Raw genomic sequence first — 26678 nt, forward strand, 5'->3', positions numbered from 1 at the left:
TCTCGCCTAAAACACTTATACCCCGGAATATTCAGTTGCCAGTCCTGTCCTTCTTTTAACCAAGTTTCCGTCACCGCAACCACATCCAAATTCCGCACAAGCATTAAGGCCCTAAGTTCGTCTGTTTTACCCGTTACACTCCTCGCATTGAAGCAGATGCACTCCAGACCTCCAGGCCCAGTCAGGTCCTCCTCCTCCAGAGTGCTCCTCTTCTTAGCTAGCCTTGCCCTGGCCCCCAGCTCGACCCCAGCCTCAGTATTTACTGACCTCCTGTTTTGTTCCCCACCCCCCTGCCACACTAGTTTAAATCCTGCCGAAACACTCTAGCAAAACTCCCAGCCAGGATATTTGCTCCCTTCCAGTTAAGGTGTAACCCATCCTTTCTGTACAGTTGCCATCCTGACTTGAAGATTTCGCAGTTATCTATGAATTTAAAACCCTCCCTCTTGCACCAGTCCTTTAGCCACGTGTTCAACTGTAGAATCTCCCTGTTCCGAGCCTCACTTGCACTCGGCACCGGGAGCAGTCCAGAGATTGCTACCCTGGAGGCCTTACTTTTTAGCCTAGCACCCAACTCCCTGAATTTCTCTCGTATGACCCCGCTGCTCTTCCTACCTACATCATTTCCCCCAATGTGTACAATCACATCCGTTTGACTCCCTTCCTTTTTAAATATGCTTCCTACCCTCTCGGAGACATCCAGTACCCCAGCACCAGGGAGGCAGACTACCATCCTGGATTCTCGTTCAGTCCCACAGAAGCGCCTGTCCATGCCTCTAACCATTGCGTCCCCCACAACTATCGCTCTCCTAAAACCCTTCTTTCCCTTCTGGACCCCTGAGCCTGTCTCCGTGGAGGCGATCTGGTCCTCGTGGCTTACCCCTGGAGGGTCATCCCCCTCCACAGAATCCAAAACAATATACCTATTTTGGAGGGGGACAACCACAGGGGATCCCTCCACAGACTGCTTACTCCCTTCCCTTCTCCCATCTGTTGCCCATTCCTTTCTTTTATGGGAGACTGCCACTGGGGTACTTTCTGGCACATCACCCTTCTGACTATTACCCCTCCTAACTGTGACCCACGTGTCTTCCTTCCGAGACCCTGGTGTCACTACCTGACTGTAACTTTTATCTATTACTCGCTCATTTTCCCTAACTAAACTGAGTTTATCGAGCCTCAGCTCCAGCTCCCTTACACGATCCTTCAGGAGATGCAGTTCTACGCATCTGGCATAGATATGGACTTCCGGGAGGCAACTTGTCTCCAGGAACTCCCACATCCCACACCGAATGCAGTATACTGGCCTCCCACTCATATCAGCCATGTCCTTTTTAGTTTTGGGGATGAAACAAAAAGGGGGTGTAACCGAAGAAAAACAAACAAACAACCTTCCTCGCCTTCGCCGAAGCCCTGTGAGCCAAAGCCCTTTTAGCTCTCACTCTGTCCCCTGCTCACTCCGCTGCCCGCTAACGACGCTGCCCGCTCAAAGGTGCGGCCTACTTTTAAACCCTCCAAAACCTTCCCAGGCTGCTGCTGGGCCTATTTCCTGTTTAGAAAAAAAAACCTCCGATTTCTTTCACTAATTTAACTGAAAAAATAATTAAATAAATTCGTGCACACACAAGCTCCCTTACCCTCAGCCTGCTCCTGTGGAACAATGAGTCACAGGAATGTGGTCAAGATAGTCCAGTCCCATAATGCCTCACATTCAATCTGCTGTCCTTCAATTATAACAGAATATGTGGCTGTATGTAGCTGCCTCGGCCGTGGTCAACCCCAACACTGCCTTCCTGAACTGCTACAATGCCTGAGGTGTAAGTACACCCACAGTGCTGTTAGGGAGGGATTTCCAGCTACACGTTCCAGTCTTTCACGAGACTGTAGGTGGATATCAGATTGATATATTCCATTCAACCACACCCAAGGTGAGTTATTCCAATTTCTTTATTGTCCAGGACAATATATTCACAATATCTTTAAAACAGAAATTAAACATTCCCATTTGCTTTCAGACAGTAACATATTCTGTTAGTTTGTTCTTTATTGTTGATGTCAGGCTGGGGTTGTTCCCCTTGGAGCAAAGGAGGTTGAGGGGAGATTTGATAGAGGTGGACAAGATTCTGACAGGTTTAGATAAGGTGGATAAAGAAAAGCTGTTCCCATTAGCTGATGGGACAAGGATGAGGGGGGTGCAGATTTAAGGTTTTGGGTCAGAGATGCAGGGGGGTCGTGAGGAAGAATATTTTGGTGCAGCGAATGGTAATGATCATAGAAATCATAGAAACCATACAGTACAGAAAGAGGCCATTCGGCCCATCGAGTCTGCACTGACCACAATCCCACCCAGGCCCTACCCCCATATCCCTACATATTTTACCCGCTAATCCCTCTAATCTACCCATCCCAGGACACTAAGGGGCAATTTTAGCATGGCCAATCAACCTAACCTGCACATCTTTGGACTGTGGGAGGAAACCGGAGCACCCAGAGGAAACCCACGCAGACACGAGGAGAATGTGCAAACTCCGCACAGACAGTGACCCAAGCCAGGAATCGAATCCAGGTCCCTGGGGCTGTGAAGCAGCAGTGCAAACCACTGTGCTAACGTGCCGCCCATTCTGGATCTGGATCTCATCTGGAACTTGCTGCCTCCGAGGGTGGAGGAAGTGGAGACAATAAACAATTACAAAGGAAATTGGATGGGCACTGGGAGGTTTCAAACAGAAATGCTGACTAAATATCTCTGAACTTCCAAACACCCTGTCACTCTGTGATCCTTGTGAAATCTGAAACCAGGTATTCGGAACAAGACTCAAAGAACATCAGCCCACTGGAGACAAAGTCGTGAGACCGGCCAGTCCAGCAGAAAGAAACCCTCCGACCCTCCCCATTGACCAACTGTGAGAATGAACAAAATGCAGTCCTGGATGTAATTGAGAGCGGAAACAATAACAGCAGAATCCAACCCCTGGAATCACTCGTGAACTTGTTGGTGTCTCAGCAGCTGGGATGAAACTGTGAATCCCGTCCCACACTGAGAGCAGGTGAATGGCCTCTCCCCAGTGTGAACTCGCTGGTGTCTCAGCAGGACGGATGACCAAGTGAACCTCTTCCCACACTGAGAGCAGGTGAACGGTCTCTCTCCAGTGTGAACGCGCTTATGTGCCCGCAGGTTGGATGACCGAGTGAATCCCTTCCCACACTGAGAGCAGGTGAATGGCCTCATCCCAGTGTGAACTCGCTGGTGTGTGCGCAGATTGGATGAATGACTGAATCCCTTCTCACACTGAGAGCAGGTGAATGGCCTCTCACCGGAGTGAAGTCGCTGGTGTGTCTGAAGGTTGGATAACCGACTGAACCCCTTCCCACACTGAGAGCAGGTGAATGGTCTCTCCCCTGTGTGAACTCGCTGGTGCGTCTGCAGGTGACATAACTGACTGAAACCCTTCCCACACTGAGAGCAGGTGAACGGCCTCTCACCAGCGTGAAGTCGTCGGTGTGTCTGAAGATTGGATAACCGACTGAAACCCTTCCCACACTGAGAGCAGGTGAAGGGCCTCTCCCCAGTGTGAACTCGCTGGTGTGTCTGCAGGGTGCATGACTGAGTGAATCCCTTCCCACACTGAGAGCAGGTGAAGGGCCTCTCCCCTGTGTGAACACGCTGGTGTATCTGCAGCTGGAATAACCGAGTGAATCCCTTCCCACACTGAGAGCAGGTGAATGGTCTCTCCCCAGTGTGACTGCGCCGATGAGCTTCCAGCTCTGATGGGGATCTGTATCTCTTCCCACAGTCCCCACATTTCCATGGTTTCTCCATGGTGCAGGTGTCCTTGCCTCTTTCTTGAGTGGACAATCAGTTGAAGCCTTGCCCACACACAGAACACGGGTACCGTCTCTCCCCGCTGTGAATGTTGTGATATTTATTCAGGCTGTGTAACTGGTTAAAGCTCTTCAGTCAGTGCACTGGAACACCCTCACTCGAGTGTGGCCGTGTGTTGGTGCTTTTCCAGTCACACTGACACTTGAAATCTTTTCAAATTGACAAACTGGACAACAATTTCTCCTTCTAGATTCAATGGCCGATGATATTCAGCTCCCAAGGAATATGACTCTGTCAGATCTAGATGGGACGTTTGAGATTTCGGCCTGTGATTCCTCTTTCAGTATCCTGTAAAACAAGTTTACAAAAGTCATCAGTGTCAGTACAGGATAGAAATTCAGAACACACAATTCTAGTTTCTATGGAACATTCTTTCCTCTCTCCAGACTCGAAACATTGGCTCTATTCTCTCTCTATCTTGGGGATAGCGTGGGAAATGATGCTGCAGTCGATCAGCCAATTCTCAATGAATGGTTGAGGCAGTTCGATGGGCTGAATGGCCAACTGCAGCTCCTGTTTCTTATGATTTGTGTGTGGTGGACAGGAAGCAGTGAGCATGGATCTGTCAATCAGCCTCAATCAGCACCTTCAGGAGAATTGGGAGGGTGAATATTAGATACAGCAGAGTGAGAATGGAGGGAGAGTGTGTGGAATGAAGATTCACAGCTTTTGGGGAACGAGAGAGGAAAGAATGTTCATTAGAATCATAGAATTCTTACATCTTATCAACCGTCTCTGAGCCTTCACAATGAATCTCTCTTCTCAAGACACTCTTATCTCTGACTTGTCTGTGCTGCTCGCAGTCTCACAAAGCAGCTGCCTGTGTGTTGGTACAAGGGGCCCTGCTCGGCAAGTTTAATGCTCCATGACTGTGTCTTTAATGACTGAATAACTATAGGAATATGGTCAAGTCAGCTAAATCCAGGATGCTTTATATTTCGGTTAGTAACTGTCCATTTTGTTAACACAGCACATTTGGATACATAAATACATATAAAAGCAAAATATTGCGGATGCTGGAATCTGAAACAAAAACAGAAAGTGCTGGAAAATGTCAGCAGGTCTGACAGCATCTGTGGAGAGAGAATGGAGCCAACATTTAAAGTCTGGATGACCCTTCATCAGAGTTCTGACAAAGGGTCATCCAGACTCGAAATGTTAGTCTATTCTCACTCTATAAATATATATACGACAGCTGCCTCAGCCTTGGCCCACTCTAATACATGCACGAAGCAGGGCTGACTATGTGGAAATGCTCAGATTAAAGTTTCCTGCCTTCTCTTTAACAGCGAGTGAAAATGTTTATCGGCTTGCAGACCTTCAAAGGAGTCAGTGTCTGCTATTTCAGCATGAACAGGCTAATCTTCACCTACGTAGGCCCCAGAACATTCTGCTTTTCGGCCTTCACCAGAGGGTGAGCAAGACCAGATTTCTCCATAACAAATACCAAAGGTGAGATATGGGGATATGCTATGCAAATAAAAGATTTGCAGAAATTAATTTTGAATGCGAAAGGGTGAAAAGCGAGGATTTAATTGGCGAATATGTCCGTCAATGAAGGATTAGAAACATTCCTGGTTTCTGATTTGCTGTAATTGACTATTATTGCCAAGTTATTTTTCTGTAACATCAGAACCACTTGCGGGACAGCTGCACAGGGTTTCCCCTTGTGCACAAGTCATTAAAGGCCCCACATTGGATTGTGCGTGGTGTCCAGTGCTGTTTGTACTCAAGTCGACTAAGAATGCCTAAAGGTACTGGTACCCAGGATCTCTGACAACTCTCCCTAACCGGACCTTGACTATCCAAAGGTTGGCCAGAATCCTCTCCAGTAACTTACCTGCCACTGGTGTCAGGCTCACCGGCCTGTAATTACCAGGCTTCTCTTTGCAGCCCTTCTTAAACAATGGAACAACATTAGCCACACTCTAGTCTTCCAGAACTTCACCAGTGGAAAGGGATGAAGCAAATATCTCTGCAAGGCCCTCTGCAATTTCATCCCCAAGTTCCCCAAACTCCCACAAGATCCAAGGATGCACTTGATTTGATTTATTATTGTCATGTGTACTAGTATACAGTGAAAAGAATTGTTTCTTGCACACTATCAAGACAAAGCATACAGTTCATAGAGAAGGAAAGGAGAGGGTGCAGGATGTAGTGTTACAGTCATAGCTCAGGTGGACAGAAAGATCAACTTAGTGCGAGGTAGGTCCACTCAAAAGTCTGACGGCAACAGGGAAGAAGCTGTTCTTGAGTTGGTTGGTATGTGAGCTCAGACTTTTGTTTCATTTCCCCAATGGAAAAAGGTGGAAGTGTGAATGTCCGGGGTGTGCGGGTTGATTATGCTGGCTGCTTTTCCGAAGCAGCCGGATGTGTAAAGAGTCAATGGATGGGAGGCAGGTTTGCGCAATGGACTGGGCTTCATTCACAATCCTTTGAGAAATCCGTTGTTGAGAAAAGCATGGATGTTAGGGAACTTGGGGAAATGAATAGTGATGTCTTGAGGAGTGCACATGTAACCAGAGAAGGAGGTGCTGGAAATCGTCAAGTGCATCAAGGGAGATAATTCCCTGGGACCAGATGAAGTGTATCCCAGGACATTGTGGAAGGCTAGGGTGGAAATCGTGGGTCCCCCAGCAGAGATATTTGAATCATCGATAGTCACAGGTGAGGTGCCTGAAGATTGGAGGGTGGCAAATGTTGTGCCTTTGTTTAAGAAGGGCTGCAGGGAAAAGCCTGGGAACTACAGGCCGGTGGGTGAGCCTCACATCTGCAGTGGCTAAGTTGCTCGAAGGTATTTTGAGAGACAGGATCTACAGGCATTTAGAGACGCAAGGACTGATTAGGGACAGCATAGCTTTGTGAGTGGAAAATCATGTCTCACAAATTTGATTGAGTTTTTTAGAACATAGAGTTTCAGGTCATTACCATTCGCTGCATCAGAATATTAGTATTGTTTCTGAAAATTTCATGCATTCCCTCCTGACTTGACCGGACAACCTCATCTATTCATTACCAACTTGAGTTTCGCTAAATCCCTGTCTCAGCTGATGTTTCTAGAACTTTCATTCATTCCTTTATTTTCTTTAGACTTGACTGTCAGCGTCCCTCATTTAACCCATGAAAAACTTTGCTGTATATAAACCCCTGTCCTCTGCATCAAGTCCCACACACTCACCCATCACCATGGGGCTGCAGTGGTTAGCACTGCTGCCTCACAGTGGGTTCAATTCATGGCTTGGGTGACTGTGTGTATGGAGTCTGCACGTTCTCCCCATGTCTGCATGGGTTTCCTCCCACAGTCAGAAAGGCTTGCTGGTTAGGTGCATTGACCCGAACAAGTGGTGGAGTGTGACAACTAGGGGAATTTTACAGCAACTTGCAGTGTTAATGTAGGCTAAGCCTACTTGTGATACTAATAAATAAACTTTAAAACACTGACCCACACAGGCTCCCGGTTAAACAACTCAATTTAAAACATTGCATCTTTTTTTGCAAATCCTTCCATGACATTATTGTTTCCTATTTCCAGCCACACAGATGTTTGAATCTTTTTCTACAGACACACTTACAATCAGGTTCTGATGAATGGAGTGACTCTGGCAGGTTTTGGTCTGATGTCTGGTTTAAGTTTCCCTTCTAATTTTGTCGTCAAATTTCCTGTAAAAAAAGATCATCACTGTCAGTCAAGAATAGAAATTAAGTGAGAAACATTTCTCTTGGGTTGCGTTTTCTGTGTGTAAATCCTCCCCTTCTAACTCCCTGTAAATGGAGTTTCCAAAGTCCATCCCTGTCAGTCCAGGATAGAAATTCACAACATTCTCTCCTCCTGCTGACAGGGAGCACCGCGCATGCGCACTATTGCCCATCGCCCCGACAAAGATGGCCTCCGTCAACTCGGGGCCTCCAAATCAGGCATCTGCGGTCGCGGCCCCGAATGGTACGAACGCGACACCGAGCAGTTATTATTCGGGTTTTCCTGTCTCCACTGGGTGCTTATGAAGCCTCTCCACCCACCCCGCCGCCTCCATTACCCTCCAGAATAATCCGTTTCCCTGGAAACCCGGAGCCGATATAACCCCCTTGCTGCTACTGCGGCAGCAACATCCACTGCGCATGCGCAAAGTCTATTGAGCGGCTGGATCATATTCTGATTCACTGTGAATGCTGGGTAAGATAGCCACCATTGATGTATGTTATTGCATTAAAAAAAATCATGTTTTGTGATTCAATTACGAGTGAAGCCAAAGCACCAAGGTATAAAATGGTGCAGTAGTTAGCACTGCTGCTTCACAGCTCCAGGGTCCCGGGTTCGATTCCCGGCTCGGGTCACTGTCTGTGTGGAGTTTGCACATTCTCCTCGTGTCTGCGTGAGTTTCCTCCGGGCGCTCCGGTTTCCTCCCACAGTCCAAAGATGTGCAGGTTAGCTTGATTGGCCAGGTTAAAAATTGCCCCTTAGAATCCTGGGATGCGTAGGTTGGAGGGATTAGTGGGTAAATATGTGGGGGTAGGGCCTGGGTGGGATTGTGGTCAGTGCAGACTCGATGGGCCGAATGGCCTCCTTCTGCACTGTGGGGTTTCTATGATTTCTATGATGAAAATGAAAATAACTAATATAGCAGCCAGCTCCGTCCTGAATTTAATTAATGTAAGAAGTCTCACAACACCAGGTTAAAGTCCAACAGGTTTATTTGGTAGCAAATAAACCTGTTGGACTTTAACCTGGTGTTGTGAGACTTCTTACGGTGCTTATCCCAGTCCAACGCCGGCATCTCCACATCTGAGTTTAATTGATAGCAGAACAAACATCTACACCTGAAGATGAACTCCTTGGAGTGTCAGCTGGTGTAACAAGCTGATGATTTACCATCCACCCCCTCTCCACACACACACACATACATGGACTTGACAATCAGAATGAACTCATGATTGATCAAATCCTTTGAACTTTTAAATATGTTAACAGAATGGGAAATTGAATAAATCCATTTGCACACATAACATATCTGAATGGTCTCTTTCTGGTGTGGCTGTGCTGCTGTCAATAGGATAACTGACCACTTACATTCCAGAACTGACATTCTGCCCTGTTTCCAAGACCAACATTGAGGGGCAGCACAGTGGTTAGCACTGCTGTCTCACAGTGCCTGGGAACCGGGTTCTATTCCCAGCTTGGGTCACGATCTGTGTGGAGTTTGCACGTTCTCCCTGTGTCTGCGTGGGTGTCCTCTGGGTGCTCTGGTTTCCTCCCACAGTCCAAAGATATGCGGGTTAAGTGGATTGGCCATGCTAAAAATTGTCAAGGGGACTAGCTAGGATTAATGCATGGGGATATGGGGATAGGGCGTGGGTGGGATTGTGGTCGGTCCAGACTCGATGGGCTGAATGGCCTTCTTCTGCACTGTAGGATTTTATGTTCCTTGAAAAGGTACAAAATCGACTGCATGACTGCAAATAGTTTTATTTCCAAAACTGTATGAGAATTCCCACCTGACTCTTCATGTTATTGAGTCAAAGAAACTTTGTTAATTTAAAAAATGACCATGAATACTGCAGAGGCTTCTGCAACTCTTCCGATGTTGTTTTTTGTTAACTCAGATTTTTCATAAAGAGAATTGAGCAATCATTTGAAAGGAGAAATAATGCATGTTTTTATGAAGGGGAATGATATTAGGACTAATTGTACAACTGTTTGAAAATAAGCTAGCACAGACATGATGTGTCTGTGGGTAGAGATGTGTATTGTCTCCAGACAGGACAGCCACATCTCTTTAACCTGTGCTTAATGCTCCTTCCACCCACATTGTCTGTATCTTTAAGACCTGGTTGGCTGTAGGGATTCGCATTCTAATCAGTATTCTGTAACTTGATTTTGTGTCTCTGTGCCCTGTTTGAGAGCACATTTCCACTCCATCTGATGAAGGAGCAGCGCTCCGAAAGCTAATGGTATTTGCTACCAAATAAACCTGTTGGACTTTAACCTGGTGTTGTTAAAACTCTTACTGGGTTCAGTTCTCCAGCTCCTGTCTGCAGACTGACAATAAAACCAATGGACCTGATTGGTGGTGTTGGAGCCTCCAGCGGGTGTTTGTGAATCCTCCCCGCCCACCTCCCAGGGTTTCCTTCCTTCCCAGAGATCAGAATCCTCATTGATTTGAGGCCAAAGTGTAACCTCTTATTTATTGTCCCCCTCCCCCATCCTCTGATGTGAACCATCCTCCAGTGGCTGAGCCAGGATGGGGCCGTTAACCTGGGCCTGTTCCCGGGAGGGAGGGAGGGAGAAGCCCCGCAGCTGCAAACCAGGGAGCTGACAATGATTCTGAAGGGTTTGCGGATCCACAAAGTGTTTCCAAATCCTCCCAGCCACCGCCTAACGCTGACTCCGCTTCTCCGGGACAAACAAGCGCCAAGGACAGCAATGACAGTGCGCATGCTCCACATCACAATGCCCGGGAACTGATTGACGGCAGCTCCGGACCAATAGGAGGAGGGGGCGGGGCTGGAGGACCGAGCGGGAGCGGCTGGTCCTCCAAGCAATCGGAGTGAATGAGGGGCGGGACCTGAAGCATGCGCAGTGCGGGTAATGGCGACGGATGGCCGGTTTTATCTTGGAAGCGAGATCAATACGAGGTAGAGGGCGGCGCGCGGGGAATGATAAATGTGGCGGGTGGGTGGAGAGGCTTTGTAAACATGTTGTTCAAACCCAAACCCCGGAAATGAACTTCCCGGTTCCCCCGCTTTGTACCAAATGGAGCGGCAGCTTGTAGTGTTAGACCCGGGCTGACTGCCGCCATTGAGGCTGCATGTGGGAGGCCGGCAGGGATTGTGATCGGAGAGTGAAGCCCTGACGTCACAATGGAATGGGTGAGAGTGTGACGTCACAATGGAATGGGTGGGAGTGTGACGTCACAATGGAATGGGTGAGAGTGTGACATCACAATGGAATGGGTGAGGGTGTGATGTCACAATGGAATGGGTGAGGGTGTGACGTCACAATGGAATGGGTGAGAGTGTGACGTCACAATGGAATGGGTGAGGGTGTGATGTCACAATGGAATGGGTGAGGGTGTGATGTCACAATGGAATGGGTGAGGGTTCCAGATGAGCTGAGACTGGGCTGGAGTCGGGCGATGGCACTGACATGTGGCCCGGTGGCACAGTGGTTAGTGCAGCTGCCTAACAGCGCCAGGGACCCGGGTTCAATTCCAGCCTCAGGTCGCTGTCTGTGCAGAGTTTCTACATTCTCCCCGTGTCTGTGTGGGTTTCCTCCGGGTGTTCCGGTTTCCTTCCACAGTCCAAAGATGTGCCGGTTAGACAGATTGGCCATGATAAATTGTCACTTGGTATCAGGGGGATTAACAGGTAAATATGTGGATAGGGCCTGGATGGGATTGTTGTCGGTGCAGGCTCGATGGGCTGAATGGCCTCCTCCTACACTGTATTTTATTATTCATTATTATTAATTAATTGCAATTCTGATTTCCAGCTGTTTCTGAGTTTTAACTGTATCCTCTATTGTGAACACCGAGGCAAAATACTTGTTCAATTCATCTCCCAGCTCCTTATTTTTCATTATCAATTCCTGGACTCACTTTCTATTAGACAGTTAAGAAATGAGGTGGAGCAAGTGACTGAAGTGTCAGTATTGGGAGCACCAATAGTTTCAAAATAGTTCTTGAAAAAGATAGGACAGGTCCACAGGTCAAGGCCCTAAACTGGAGCAGGGCCACTTTTGTGGGCATTAGGCAGGATCTAGCAGATGTCGATTAGGTGAATTTGTTTGAAGGGAAAGGAATGACTGGCAAATGGGAGGTTTTAAAAGTGTGATATCAAGAGTCCAGGGGCAGTATATTCCTGTTAAGATGCAGGGAAAGAATGGTAAATTTAGGGATCTCTGGCAGACAAGGGACATTGAGGCTCTGGTCAGGTAAAAGAAGGAAGCATACATTGGGTTTAGGAATCGGGGACAAATGAATCACTCTGACTATAAAAAGTATAAGAAAATACTGAAGAGGGAAATCTGGAGGACAAAATGAGGGTATGATATGGATCTGGCAGGTAAGATTAAAGAAAATTCCAAGATGTTCTATAGCTATATTAAGAGTAAAAGGGTGGCCAGAGAGAGAATAGATCCCCTTAAAAATCAGTATGGCCATCTGTGTGTGGAGCCACAGGAGATGGGTGAGATTTTTAATGAATACTTCTCCTCTGTGTTTACTGCGGAGAGCACCATGGGTGCTAAGGAAATAAGGGAAACAAGTGGTGATGTCTTGGGCACACGCATGTTACTTGGGAGGAGGTATCTGCAGCCTTATAAAAGCAAATTACTGCGGATGCTGGAATCTGAAACCAAGAGAGAAAATGCTGGAAAATCTCAGCAGGTCTGGCAGCATCTGTAAGGAGAGAAAAGAGCTGATGTTTCTTGTCTAGATGACCCTTTGTCAAAGCTCTGAAACATCAGTTCTTTTCTCTCCATACAGCTGCTGCCAGACCTGCTGAGAATGGGGAGAGAGTGTGTGGGATGGAGATTTACAGCTTTTGGGGAATGAGAGAGGAAAGAATGTTCCATAGAAATTGTCTGTTCTGAATTTCTATCCTGTACTGACACTGATGACTTTTGGAAACTCATTTTACAGGATATTGAAAAAGGAATCACAGGCTGAAATCTCAAACGTCACGTCTCGATCTGACAGAGTCATATTCCTTGGGACCTCAATATCATCGGACTTTGAATCCAGAAGGAGAAATGATTGTCCAGTCTGTCGATTTGAAAAGATTTGAAATGTCAGTGTGAGTGAAAAAGCATCGACACACTGTCACACTTGAGTGAGAGTGTTCCAATGCACTGACTAAAGAGCTTTAACCAGTTACACAGTCTGAATAAATATCACACCATTCACAGCGGGTAGAGACTGTAATCTTGTTCTGTGTGTGGACGAAGTTTCAACTAATTGTCCACCCAAGAGAGAGGCAAGGACACCTGCACCATGGAGAAACCATGGAAATGTGTGGACTGTGGAAAGGGATACAGAGCCCCATCAGAGCTGGAAGCTCATCGGCGCATCCACACCAGGGAGAGACCATTCACCTGCTCTCAATGTGGGAAGGGATTCATTCAGTTATCCGACCTGCAGTCACACCAGCGAGTTCACACTGGGGAGAGACCATTCACCTGCTCTCAATGTGGGAAGGGATTCATTCAGTTATCCGACCTGCAGAGACACCAGCGAGTTCATACTGGGGAGAAACCATTTATCTGCTCTCACTGTGGGAAGGGGTTCACTCAGTTATCCAACCTGCAGAGACACCAGCGAGTTCACACTGGAGAGAGGTCATTCACCTGCTCTCAGTGTGGGAAGGGATTCACTCGGTTATCCCTTCTGCAGACACACCAGCAAGTTCACACTGGGGAAAGACCATTCACCTGCTCTCAGTGTGGGAAGGGATTCCCTCGGTTATCCCTCCTACAGACACACCAGCAAGTTCACACTGGGGAGAGACCATTCACCTGCTCTCAGTGTGGGAAGGGATTCACTCGGGTATCCAACCTGCGGGCACACCAGCGAGTTCACACTGGGGAGAGGCCATTCACCTGCTCCCAGTGTGGGAAGGGATTCACTCAGTTATCCAGCCTGCTGACACACCAGCGAGTTCACACTGGGGAGTGGCCATTCACCTGCTCTCAGTGTGAGAAGGGATTCACTCAGTTATCCAACTTGCAGACACACCAGCGAATTCACACTGTAGAGAAACCATTCACCTGCTCTCAGTGTGGAAAGGGATTCACTCGGTCATCCGACCTGCGGAGACACCAACGCATTCACACTGGGGAGAGGCCATTCACCTGCTCTGTGTGTGGGAAGGGTTTCAGCGTTTCATCCCGGCTGCTGAGACATCAACAAGTTCACGAGTGATGACAGTGGTTGGATTCTGCTGTTATTGTTTCTGCTGTCAGTTGCATCCAGGACTGCATTTTGTTCATTCTCACAGTTGGTCAATGGGAAGGGTCAGAGGGTTTCTTTGTGCTGGACTGGCTGGTCTCAGCCTCCAGTGGGCTGATGCTATTTGTGTCTTTTTGCGAATACCTGATTTCAAATGTCACAAGGATCACAGAGTGACAGTGTGTTAGGACGTTTAGAGATATTTAGTCAGAAGAAAACAGAGGTTGGCAGTGCAAAGGTACATTTCTGAATGGAGGGCTGTGACAAGTGACATTCCTCAGGGATCAGTGCTGGGACTTTTGCTGTTTGTAATATATATAAATGATTTGGAGGAAAATGTAACTGGTTTGATTGGTAAGTTTGTGGATGACACAAAGGTTGGTGGAATTGCGGATAGCGATGGGGACTGGCAAAGGATACAGCAGGATATAGATCAGTTGGAGACTTGGGCGGAGAGATGGCAGATGAAGTTTAATCTGGACAAATGTGAGGTAATGCATTTTGGAAGGTCTAATACAGATGGGAAATATACAGTAAATGGAGAACCCTTCAGAGTATTCATAGGCAGAGGGATCTGGGTGTACAGGTGCACAGGTTATTGAAAGTGGCAATGAGGTGGAGAAGATAATCAAGAAGGCATACGGCATGCTTGCCTTCATCGGCCGGGGCATTGAGTTTTTGGAAGTTTACAAACAGGATCACAAGAATGCTTAAGTAATTAATTTTGGTTACTGTTATTGTAAAGCACATGCTAAGTTTCTCTGTTTGTGTATGGATGATATTTGTGTGTTGAATGCTTCAAGCTTTGAGGTTTTCTGTCTGTGATTTAAATCAAACAGATTTTTAACAAAGGAAGTGTGATCAATAAAACTTTTTTTGTTCTGAAGTTGTGAACCTGGAGCCATATTTACTGGCCAGAGACAGGATTCCAGGATATTTTACTAAACATGTGGGAATTTTAATCCGGATAAAACTCACTCATGAGAGAATGAGAGTTTTAATTTGTAATGGTTATTTAAAATTTGACACATGTGAAATGATTCTGACCAATCCTGTGTTGGATTGATCTTGGGTTAAACTTCCTGTCAGGTCCAAAGATTTATTCCTGACGCAAATAACACAAAGAAAGGGAAAATTCTGGAATTGGATACTGAAGAAAAGAGTTTAAAAAGAGAGAGTGTTAAATAGAAATGTTCCCAGACCATGTGGTCATTAGATTAAAACAAAGGAAGGGTGCTGACGTCCATTTGAGAACTTTTAATCCACCCCATTTCTAACTAAGGGAGTCTATGTACAAAGAAAGCCCAAGAAAGACCCCACCAAGGGGGGTCTGGAAAGCATCATGATGGGGGCACCTGTCCATGAGATGATCACAAAGCCCCATAATGCCCAGATACTAATTTTATTGAACCTATAATGTCTGTAATCTATCGCCATTCTGATGCGCTGAGTAACTGGATAAGAATTGATGATATTCTGTGTTGGGTGGAGTTGCACATGGTCAGCCCCTGTGGCTTCTCCCCGCTGGCGTAACTCAATAAATTGTTTGTCGATTGAATCAGGCACAACACACTGGGTACATTCCCACTTCATCCTTAGGAGTGGCCTGATAGGCCGTGGTCCAGACTCAATGTGGCCTTTGAGGGGTCGTTGTAAATGTGCATTGATAATGGTTGGAAGCACAGATCACCAGGAAATGGTTCCAGCTTTGCCAGTTGACTCTGCTGTGGGAGTGGAAGAGGAATGTTCATGTACAGATTCTCAAACTACCTCTTCACCTCCCATTCCAGAAACACCATTACAAGATTTACCAGTGGTATTGTACAGGTTGCAATGCAACCACAAAGCTCCTGACAGACTTCCGTATTGTTAAAGACATTACTTTGTTGTATTTCTGTCCTGATGGGGGATTGAAATTTAAGGAGAGGAGAAGTGTTCCAGAGTGTTCTTCACAACCTCTCTCCCTTCTGAGCACGTGCGGGCTTTGGGCGGGGTTTCAGTCTGCAAGTCCAGGCTGGTTCCAATGCTCCTGTTTCCTTTTGTTTGCCAATGATTTTTAAACGTTGTTATTTATTTATATAAAGAACATCCTGCTTTTAACAACACATTTGACTACCTTATTTGTGGAATGAAGTTCCCACAATTGTAAAGCAGGAGATTAGTTAAATGGACAGCCTGAATTGTGTGACAATTGAAGAATAAATGATTCATTAATACAGTTGTTAGGCTCGAAATGTAAATTTGAACACAAAAGTTTATAACGTTTAGAATTATAAAGATATAAAGAATGTTTAAAATTCTGTGGGAATTATAAAATGTTACCTTCTGGCAGCAACAGAATAGAAAAAAACAGATAACAAGACTTGTTAGCGTGGCGCGGTGCCACAGTGGTTAGCACTGCTGCGTCACAGTGCCAGTGACCTGGACTCGATTCCCGGCTTGGGTGACTATGAGGAGTCTGCACGTTCTCCCCCGTGTCTGCGTGGGTTTCCTCCGGGTGCTCCAGTTTCCTCCCACAGTCCGAAAGACGTGCTGGTTAGGTACATTAGCCGTGTTAAATTCTCAATCAGTGTAACCGATCAGACGCCAGAGTGCGGCAACTAAGGGATTTTCACAGTAACTTCATTGCAGTGTTAACGTAAGCCTACTGGTGACACTAATAAATAAACTTTAATACTTTGTTAACCTTGACTGGAGGGAATGAATCAGTTCCTGTTCAAGATGTCTCAACATTGAATGACTGATGTCAACCAATTATTGGTCAACACTCAGGCTACCCCAAGCTAAGAGATATCGTTTGAGAGAAAGAATTGTCTTAAAATTCAGACAATGTGTGTAACTCACTAAAAACTAAACCAGTTTCATTATTGACAAGTTATCGACCAATTGGCTAATTCCCAACAATTGGCTGAGCTGGGCTTTCTACATTTTGAAAGTATAAAAAAGGGGATTCAAGAAACCAATTTGGTTGAAGTTTTTAAAAGTTCATGGTTTTTTAAAGTTTATTTATTCGTGTCACACATTCACACTGCAATGAAGTTACTCTGAAAATCCCCCAGTCACCACACTCTGGCGCCTGTTAGGGTAAACTGAGGGAGAATTCAGCATGCTCAATGTACCTAACCAGCAAGTCCTTCGGTCTGTGGGAGAAAACCCACACAGACTGGGGGAGAATATGCAGACTCTGCACAGACAGTGACCCAAGCCGGGTCCCTGGCGCTGTGAGGCAGCAGTGCTAACCACTGTGCCCGACAGAGAGGTGTTGAAAGCTGTTGATTTTACAAGTTATCCATGTTTTTGGAGCGGTCACTTTTTGCCCTGGTCTGAGAAGGATGGAGAGAAGTTTGTTCAATTGTTTAAGTTAAGCTTTCTCCTTTTACTGGTAATAGATTCTTTGCTTTTTTCATCCTTCTCTCTTGTTAAATTTTTAATCATTAATAAACTTTCTGAATTCACCATTTAAAGCGTTCTTTCTTGCCATTTGGTTAAGTCACTGGAACCTGGTGTGATTTACGATTAGGGAGGTTATTGTAAACAAGTGAACCCTATAAATCTTCATTTAAATAAATCAAAGTTTTTACAAATGGAATGCTGTCCTTTATTACGAGGGAAATTGAACATAGGAAAGAGGATGTTATGCTTCAGTTATGATGTGGAGATGCTGACGTTGGACTGGGGTAAACACAGTAAGAAGTCTCAGAACACCAGGTTAAAGTCCAATAGGTTTATTTGGTAGCACAAGCCACTAGCTTTCAGAGCGCTGTCCTTTAATCAGGTGAATGGGAGTTCTGTTCACAAACAGGGCATATTAATCAAGACACAAACTCAATTTACAAAATAATGGTTGGAATGCGAGTCTTTACAGGTAATCAAGTCTTAAAGGTACAGACAATGTGAGTGGAGAGAGGGCCAAGCACAGGTTAAAGAGATGTGTATTGTCTCCAGCCAGGACAGTTAGTGAGATTTTGCAAGCCCAGGCAAGTCGTGGGGGTTACAGATAGTGTGACATGAACCCAAGATCCCGGTTGAGGTCATCCTCATGTGTGTGGAACTTGGCTATCAGTTTCTGCTCAGCGATTCTGCGTTGTTATGTGTCATGAAGGCCGCCTTGGAGAACGCTTACCCGAAGATCAGAGGCTGAATGCCCGTGACTGCTGAAGTGTTTCTCAACTTAAGGGTACACTCCTGCCTGGTGATTGTCGAGCGGTGTTCATTCATTCGTTGTCGTAGCGTCTGCATGGTCTCCCTAATGTATCTGCCTCGGGACAGGAGCGGTGCCAGAGGACTGGAGGACAACTGATATGGTACCACTAGTCAAGAAGAGAAGTAGGGAAAAAAACAACAAATTACTGGCCAGTGAGTCTAAATTCAGCAATAGGGAAACGATTGGAAAAAATTCTGGGGGACAGAATTAATTTCCACTTGGGGAGGTAAGGATTAATCAAGGATGGGCAGCATGGTTTTGGCAAAGAGAGATCATGCCTTACAAACCTGGTTGAATTTTTGAGGAGGTGACTCGGTGTGCAGATGAGGGGAGTTCAGTTGATGTCGTCAACATGGACTTCATTAAGGCTTTTGACATGGGAGGCTGACGAAGAAGGTAAAAGCCCATGGGATCCAGGGCAATTTGCCAAACTGGACTCAAAATTGTGTTTGTGACAGGATGCCTGTGTTTAGTGATGTTCCGCAGGGATTGGTGCTGGGTTGTTTGTTACTTGTAGTGTACGTTAATGATCTGGAGGTGAATATAGGAGGTATGATAAGTAAGTTTGCAGATGACACAAAAATTGATGATGTGCTAAAAACCGAGGAGCAAAGCCTTAGATGACAGGATGATATCGACAGGGTGGCACGGAGGCACTGCTGCCTCACAGTGCCCGGGACCCGAGTTTGATTCCCGGCTTGGGTCACCCTCTGTGTGGAGTCTGCACATTCTCCCCAAGTCTGCGTGGGTTTCCTCCGTGTGCTCCGGTTTCCTCCCACAGTCCAAAAGCCGTGTTGATTAGGTGCAGTGGTCATGCTAAATTCTCCCTCAGTGTACCCAAACAGGCGCTGGAGTGTGGCGACTCAGGGATTTTCACAGTAACTTCACTGCAGTGTTAATGTAAGCCTACTTGTGACACTGGTAAATAAACCTTAAAACTTTAGTTAAATGGGCAGAATAGTGGCAAGTGGAATTCGACCCTGAAAAGTTTAGTTAATTTTTGGAGGACGAGCAAGGTAACGGAATGCACAATGAATGGTCAGGTCCTAGGAAGTACAGAGGATCAGAGGGACCTTGGTGTGAATGTCCATAGATCTCTGAAGACAGTAGGACAGTTACATAAGGTGGTTCAGAAGGCACATGGAATACTTGCCTTTATTAACCGAGGCATTGAATATATGGCTGTAGAGATTCACATTCTAATCAGTATTCTGTAACTTGATTTTGTGCCTCTGTATGCCCTGTTTCCACTCCATCTGACGAAGGAGCAGCGTTCCAAAAGTTTATGGTATTTGCTACCAAATAAACCTGTTGGACTTTAACCTGGTGTTGTGAGACTTCTTACTGTGTTCACCCCAGTCCAACGCCGGCATCTCCACATCATGGCCCTGTTTGAGAGCAGATATCCACTCCATCTGACGAAGGAGCAGCACTCTGAAACTAATGGCATTGGCTACCAAATAAACCTGTTGTTGTTAAAACTCTTACTGTGTTCACCCAGTCCAACGCCGGCATCTCCACATCATTGAATATAAGGGCAGGGAGGTTATGATGGAGCTGTATAAAACACTGGATAGGCCACAGCTGGAGTACTGTGTGCAGTTCTGGTTGCCACACGAGAGGAAGGATGTAATTGCACTGGAGAAGGTGCAGAGGAAATTCCCCAGGGTGTTGGCTGGGCTGGAGTGTTTCAGCTATGAGGAGAGGCTGGATAGGCTGGCATTGCTTTTCTTGGAGCAGAGAAGGGTGAGGGGGACCTGATTGAGGTGTATAAAATTCTGAGGGGCACAGATAGGGGGCATAGGAAGGAACTTTTCTCTTTAGTCGAGGGGTCAATAACCAGGGACTTGGATTTAATTTCAGGAGCAGGAGGTTTATAGGAGAAGTGAGGAGAAATCTTTTGACCCAGAGGGTGGTGGGAATCTGGAACTCAGTGCCTGAAAGAATAGTAGAGGTGGGAACCTTCACAACATATAAGAAGAATTTAGTTCAGCTTTTGAAATGCCATGGCATACAAGGTTACGCACAAAGAATGGAAAATGGGATTGGAATAGAACGGTCCTTGATGGCCGGCACAAACCCGATGGGCCGAAGGGCCTCTTTCCATGCTGTAAAACTCTATGATCACCCACGTTGGCAGCAAGTTCAGTATCATCATCAGTCACAACCTCCCCTGTATCTTCACTAACTGAAACAATCCATTTAAAACATTTTTAGTCGAGGAATGTAGCCATATTTCTGTTAGGCCGGCATCCTGCATGGAGATTTCCAGCTGTGTGTGTCCAGGACAGGAAGCAGTGAGCATGGATCTGTCAATCAGCCTCAATCAGCACCTTCAGGAGAATTGGGAGGGTGAATATTAGATACAGCAGAGTGAGAATGGAGGGAGAGTGTGTGGGATGGAGATTCACAGCTTTTGGGGAATGAGAGAGGAAAGAATGTTCCATAGAAACTAGAATTGTTCTGAATTTCTATCCTGTAATGACACTGATCACTTTTGTAAACTCCTTTTACAGGATATTGGAAGGGGAGGATTTACAGACATAAATCTCAAACCTAATGTCACATCAACATCTGACATCCTCACTCAATTCATCGGGATCTGAATATATCGATCTTTGATTCTCAAAGGAGAAATGTTTCCCTGTTCTGTCTGCTTCAAAAACTTTAATCATTTGTGTGACTGGAAAAGCACCAAGGCACAGATACACCCGAGTGAGAGTGTTCCAATGCACTGAGAGTGGTAAGAGCTTTAACCAGTTACACTGCCTGAAAATACATCGCAGCATTCACAGCGGGGAGAGATTGTACCCGTGTTCTGTGTGAGATTTAACTGATTGTTTAACCTGGAGAGTCACAAGGATACCCACACCATGTAGAAAGCGTGGAAATGTGGGGACTGTGGGAAGGGATTCATATCCCCATCTCAGCTGCAAGCTCATCGACGCAGTCACACTGGAGAGAGACCATTCACTTGCTGTGTCTGTGGCAAGGGATTCAGTCAGTTATCGAATCTGCGGACACACCAGCGAGTTCACACTGGGGAGAGGCCTTTCACCTGCTCTCACTGTGGGGAGGGATTCACTTGGTTATCCAGCCTGCAGACACATCAGCAAGTTCATTCTGGCGAGAGACCGTTCACCTGCTCTCAGTGTGGGAAGAGATTCACTCAGACATCCCACTTGCAAACACACCAGCGAGTTCACACTGGGGAGAGACCGTTCACCTGCTCTGTGTGTGGGAAGGGATTCACTGACTTATCCAGCCTGCGAGGATACCAGCGAGTTCACACCGGGGAGAAACCATTCACCTCATCTCAGTGTGGGGAGGGATTCACTCAGTCATCCGCCCTGCGGAGACACCAGCGAGTTCACACTGGGGAGAGACCGTTCACCTGCTCTCAGTGTGGGAAGAGTTTCAGAGCTTCATCCACCTTGCTGAGACACCAACCAATTCACAAGTGATTCCAGGGGTTGGATTCTGCTGTCATTGTTTCTGCTCTCAATTACATCCAGGACTGCATTTAGTTCATTCTCACAGTTGGTCAATGGGGAGGGTCGGAGGGTTTCTTTCTGCTGGACTGGCTGGTCTCATGACTTTGCCTCCAGTGGCTGAGTCTTGTTGCGAATACCTGGTTTCAGAATTCACACGGATCACAGAGTGACAGAGTGTGAGGAAGTTCAGACATGTTCAGTCAGCATTTCTATTTGAAACTCCCCCAGATGCCAATCCAATTTCCTTTGCAATAGTTTGTTGTCTCCACTTCCTCCACGCTCGAGTTCCAGAACATTACCATTCACTGCATCAAAATATTCTTCCTCACATCCCCCCCTGCATCTCTGACCCAAAACCATAAATCTGTGTCTCCCTCGTCCTTGTCCCATCAGCTAATGGGAACAGCTTTCCTTTGTCCACCTTATCTCAACCTGTCAGAATTTTGTCCACCTCTATCAAATCTCCCTCAACCTCCTTTGCTCCAAGGAGAATCCCAGTCTGACATTGACAATAAGGAACAAACTAACAGAATATGTTAATACCTGAAATCAAATGGGAATGTTTAATTTCTGATTTAAAGATATTGTGAATATATTGTCCTAGACAATAAAGGAATTTGAACAACTCACCTTGGGTGTGGTTGAATAGAATATATCAATCTGGTATCCACCTTCATTCTGGTGAAAGTATGGAATGTGTAGCTGGAAAACCCTCCCTAACAGCACTGTGGGTGTACTTACACCTCAGGCATTGAAGCAGTTCAAGAAGGCAGTGTTGGGGTTGACCATGGCCGAGGCAGCTACATACAGCCACATATTCTGTTATAATTGAAGGACTGCAGATTGAATGTGAGGTATTATGGGACTGGACTATCTTGACCACATTCCTGTGACTGCTCAGTTTCTGCAATCACGGACCATTAAAACTGCTTAGCAGGGCCCTGATAGAGGACATGGTGAAAATATTTTCTCAGAATGAGTTAGAACTAAACTTATTCCAGAACACCGGCTGGTGTTCAGCAGCTGATATACCCGAATTTGTAAAAAGAGGGTCTGACCAATCAACAAACCATGGTAGGTAGTCGATTAAGAAGTGAAGAAGCGTTCTCAGGCATTGTTTAAATTATTTTATCATAAATTTGTGATAAGAACTGTGAGGGACTTGTGACCCGATAGTCGGTGAAGTGACGGTATACTCCAAGTAGCACTGGACTGAAAAGTAGACCTCTGAGAGTAGATTCTAATGGTTATAATCCTCCCCAAGCATGTTCAGTGAAAAATCAGAGCTCAAGTGGGGACTGGACAGGTCTCTTACCTGCCATTTGGAAACTAAGAACAAGAAACATATCAATAAAATAATTAGAGAATAGAGCCAACGTTTCGAGTCTGAATGACACTTCGTAAGAGCTCTTATGAAGAGACATCTGGACTCAAAATATTGGCTCTATTCTCTCTCCACAGATGCTGTCAGACCCGCTGAGATTTTCCAGCATTTTCTGGGTTTTTTTCAGATTCCAGCATCCACAGTATTTCACTTTTATGATAAAATGATTCGGTCTGATTGGAATCCCCACGACCCTCCCGCATTGTTCTGACTCTACCAGCTGGGCTGTGGAATTAGTTGGATAGATCTTCCAGAGAGCCAGCAGAGACATAATGGGCCAAATGGTTTCTATTTATGCTGTTTCATTCTCTAAAAGAGTGAATATTCAGTATCAGGGACAGAGAGAAGAACCAGTGACTGCGATTGAACCCAGCCAGAATCAGCACCATAAAGGGAGGAGTGAGAGGGAAACGATGTAAAAGCTTTGAAGTTATTGCATGGTCCTGCAGCAGAACTTTGAGAAATGGAGCACAGCAGATCACCAATTCTCAATATTTCATTAATTTACCTCAAATGCTAACAATGTTATTTTGAATTAACTGTATGAGGTTTCAATGGCGGTTATTACCCAGCATTCGCTGCGGGTGTGAAAGTGCCCTATTCATCCACAGGAGCCCAGTGCGCAGGCGCAGCGCTGTATCTGGCGCAGTGTCACTTTGCTCGGAGCCCTGCGGGAGACACTTTTTTCAACGGGTAAGAATCGGTGGGGCGCAAGGAGGAATGGAACCGGGAGCCGGGGTGGGGAGGGAACAGAGGTTTCATAAACATCTGCTGCAGGCCGCAAGGCCTGAATTAGAGCCTTCCGGTCCCGGGTTTGCAGCTCCGGGGATTTTATCCGGGATCAGGCCCAGTGCCGCAGCCGCCATTTTTGTTCAGCGGGGAGCAGAGCGCATGCGCGATCAGTGGGCGGAGCTTCAGGATTTGGGTGACCAGGAGAGACAATGTTTGAGTCATTGACTGACAGGCCGGGTTCATGGATGCTGCCTTTCCCGGGGGAAGGTGCTGCAGGGGGAATGTGCGGCCATTCGAATAACAGAATAAAAACATGATCAAAATTAGGAGCAGGAGGGGGCATCTAGACCCATCGAGGCTGCTCTGCCATTCAGTAAAGACATGGCTTAACTCAATTTTCCTCCAGCCCCAACCTCTCTATCTCATCACTCCCTGGTCGGTAAAATTGTATATAACACAGCTTTGAATATACTCAATGAGCCGGCCTCTACTGTTCAATGAGGGAGAGAATTTCACAGCTTACTGAACCTCTGAGAGAAGCAATTTCTCCTCATCTCTGTCTTAGATCATTATTTTTAAGTTGTTCTCGCAGTTCCAGATTCCCTGTTGAGGGGTAAACCCTTTCAGCGTTGACTCTGTCAAGCACCTTCAGAATCTCATATGTTTCAGTAAGATCACATCTCATTTATTTAAAATCCAATGAGCATAGATGTACCCTGCCTAACCTTTCCTCATAAAACAGACCCCTTCATGCCCAAAATCAGCGAGTGAACATTGTCTGAATTGCTTCCAATGTAAGTATATTCCATCTTAAGTAATCTTATGCTAGAAAACAGGAGGGGAGAATGTTATGGATTTATATTCGGGACTGACAAATGACTGTTGGGGGTGACACAGTGGTTAGCACTTCTGTCTCATAGCGCCAGAGACACGGTTCAATTCCAGCCTCGGGTGATTGTCTGTATGGAGTTTACACATTCTCCCTCTGTCCATGTGGGTTTCCTCTGGGTGCTCTGGTTTCCTCCCACACTCCAAAGATGTGCAGGTTAGGTTGATCGACAGTGCTAAATTGTGTCTTTGTGTCCCAAGATGAGGGGGAAGGAAAGGGGAGGATTAGTGATGTACGTACATCAGGTTACAGGGATAGGGTCTGAGTAAAGGTGCTCTGTTAGAAACTTGGTGCAGACTAAATGGCCTAAAAGGCCTCCTTCTGCACTGCAGAGATTCTGTGATTTTGGAATCTCCTTGGTTAGAAGAGGATTTTCAAGCAATCTCAAACCCCCAAAAAATGTTATCTCTTAATTTCAAGCCACAATTAACATGACTCTTGTAATCTCCTTTTGCAGGGAGTTAGAATATTTGAAGATTGCAATTTTTCTCTGATTCCAGTGCTTCTGACATCTTTCCAGCCGCAGGTTTTAAATTAGAAAACAGTGAAATTGTTTCAGAAGTGAGTATTATTGAACATTTACCTATAATTTTGAGTTTTTGTGCTGTGCTCTGTTATCTGTGCTCTGGTTCCACGTCTCTGGGGCTGGTGTGACTCCGTTACTGTGGATCTGAATCCATGTCCATCCATTGCTTTGTTTCACCTCTGCCCTCCCTGATCACCTCTCTGTCATTGTCAGTTCAGAGAAGGATCTGCAGGCTGATACCTGGGATGAAGGCGTTGTTTTGTGAGATAAGTTTGGGCCTGTACTGACTGGAGTTTAGAGGTGATCATAGTATTGACATCAGATTGTGAGGTAGTGATTAGTATAGATGAAGAGAGGATGTTTCCAATGTTGGGGATTCTAGAATTAGTCGGCAGATTGTCAAAATAAAGGGTCCCCCATTTCAGATGGCGATGAGGAGAAATGTCTTCCCTCAGAGGGCCGTTAGTCTTTGCAATTCTCTTCCCCAGAGAGCAGTGAAGGCTGCATCATTAAATATACTCAAAACACAGAGATTTTTGATTGAAAAGGGAGTCAAGGGTGACAGGAAGAAAAGTGGAGTTAAGATTACATCAAATCAGCCATGATCTTGATGGGGAGACGATGGCCTTGTGGTATTATTGCTGGACTATTAATCAGAAACTCAGCTAATGTTCTGGGGACCCGGGTTTGAATCCTGCCATAGAATCATAGTAATCCTACAGTACAGAGGGAGGCCATTCAGCCCATCGAGTCTGCACCAACAACAATCCCACCCCATAGCAGCTGGTGGAATTTGAATTCAATAAAAAATATCTGGAATTAAGAAATTACTGATGACCATGAAACCCTTTCGATTGTCGGAAAAACCTATCTGGTTCACTCATGTCCTTCAGGGAATGAAATCTGCCATCCTTAATTGGTCTGGCCTACATGTGACTCCAAAGCCACAACAATGTGGTTGACTCTCAACTGCCCTCCAAGGGCTACTGGGGATGGGTAATAAATGCTGGCCAGCCAGCAACATCCATGTCCCATGAATGAATAAAAAAAATTCAATTGAACAGCTTGGTGGGCTGAATTTCTAACTATTTCTTATGATCTGTCAGGAACATGAAATGGTGAGTGTCGATCAGCATTAATTAGCACCTTCAGGAGAATTGGGTAGTTTATATTATAGAACTCATAGAGACCCTACAGTGCAGAAGGAGGCCATTCGGCCCATCGAGTCTGCACCGACCACAATCCCACCCAGGCCCTACCCCCACATATTTACCCGCTAATCCACGCATCTCAGAACTCTAAGGGGCAATTTTTAACCTGGCCAATCAACCTAACCCGCACATCTTTGGACTGTGGGAGGAAACCGGAGCACCCGGAGGAAACCCACGCAGACACGAGGAGAATGTGCAAACTCCACACAGGCAGTGACCCAAGCCGGGAATCGAACCCAGGTCCCTGGAGCTGTGAAGCAGCAGTGCTAACCACTGTGCTACTGTGCCGCCCCTAAAGTTTAAAGTTTATTTATTAGTCACAAGTAAGGCTTATATTAACACTGCAATTTCTCTTAAAGACATTGACATCCTTTGCTCCCCCAGCTTGACACATTGATTTCTGGCTAAAAAGTC

At 46.0% G+C, this 26678-nt stretch overlaps 3 protein-coding genes across 3 annotated transcripts in view; 2 read left to right on the plus strand and 1 right to left on the minus strand.

Annotated features, from left to right (window-relative positions):
• Positions 1-1936: 1936 nt before the first annotated feature.
• LOC144484464 (uncharacterized) overlaps positions 1937-26678 on the minus strand; it is a 36183-nt gene continuing 11441 nt past the window's right edge. Inside the window, exon 3 of the mRNA XM_078203001.1 lies at positions 1937-3818. Coding sequence (XP_078059127.1) covers positions 2978-3818 — 841 coding nt within the window. The 3' untranslated portion in view covers positions 1937-2977. The remainder of the gene's footprint in view (positions 3819-26678) is intronic.
• On the plus strand, positions 11924-25021 carry LOC144484432 (uncharacterized). Its single transcript, XM_078202965.1, has 6 exons — positions 11924-11941; positions 12991-13755; positions 13935-13937; positions 21034-21442; positions 23455-23599; positions 24985-25021. Exons 1-6 carry the CDS (start codon positions 11924-11926, stop codon positions 25019-25021), a joined length of 1377 nt encoding a protein of 458 aa, XP_078059091.1.
• The window catches only part of LOC144484462 (uncharacterized), a 77284-nt gene continuing 74164 nt past the window's right edge, over positions 23559-26678 (plus strand). Inside the window, exons 1-2 of the mRNA XM_078202998.1 lie at positions 23559-23599; positions 24985-25088. The gene's annotated coding sequence lies outside the window, so the exon portion shown is untranslated. The remainder of the gene's footprint in view (positions 23600-24984; positions 25089-26678) is intronic.

This window comes from Mustelus asterias, unplaced genomic scaffold (assembly GCF_964213995.1).
Source record: "Mustelus asterias unplaced genomic scaffold, sMusAst1.hap1.1 HAP1_SCAFFOLD_107, whole genome shotgun sequence".
Classification (NCBI taxonomy): Eukaryota; Metazoa; Chordata; class Chondrichthyes; order Carcharhiniformes; family Triakidae; genus Mustelus; species Mustelus asterias.

Coding starts and splice junctions, on each gene's coding strand:
- LOC144484432 (XM_078202965.1), top strand. Junction 21,443..23,454: donor CTGCTCTCAGTGTGGGAAGA/GTTTCAGAGCTT, acceptor TAACTGTATGAG/GTTTCAATGGCGGTTATTAC. Junction 23,600..24,984: donor GGAGACACTTTTTTCAACGG/GTAAGAATCGGT, acceptor CTCCTTTTGCAG/GGAGTTAGAATATTTGAAGA.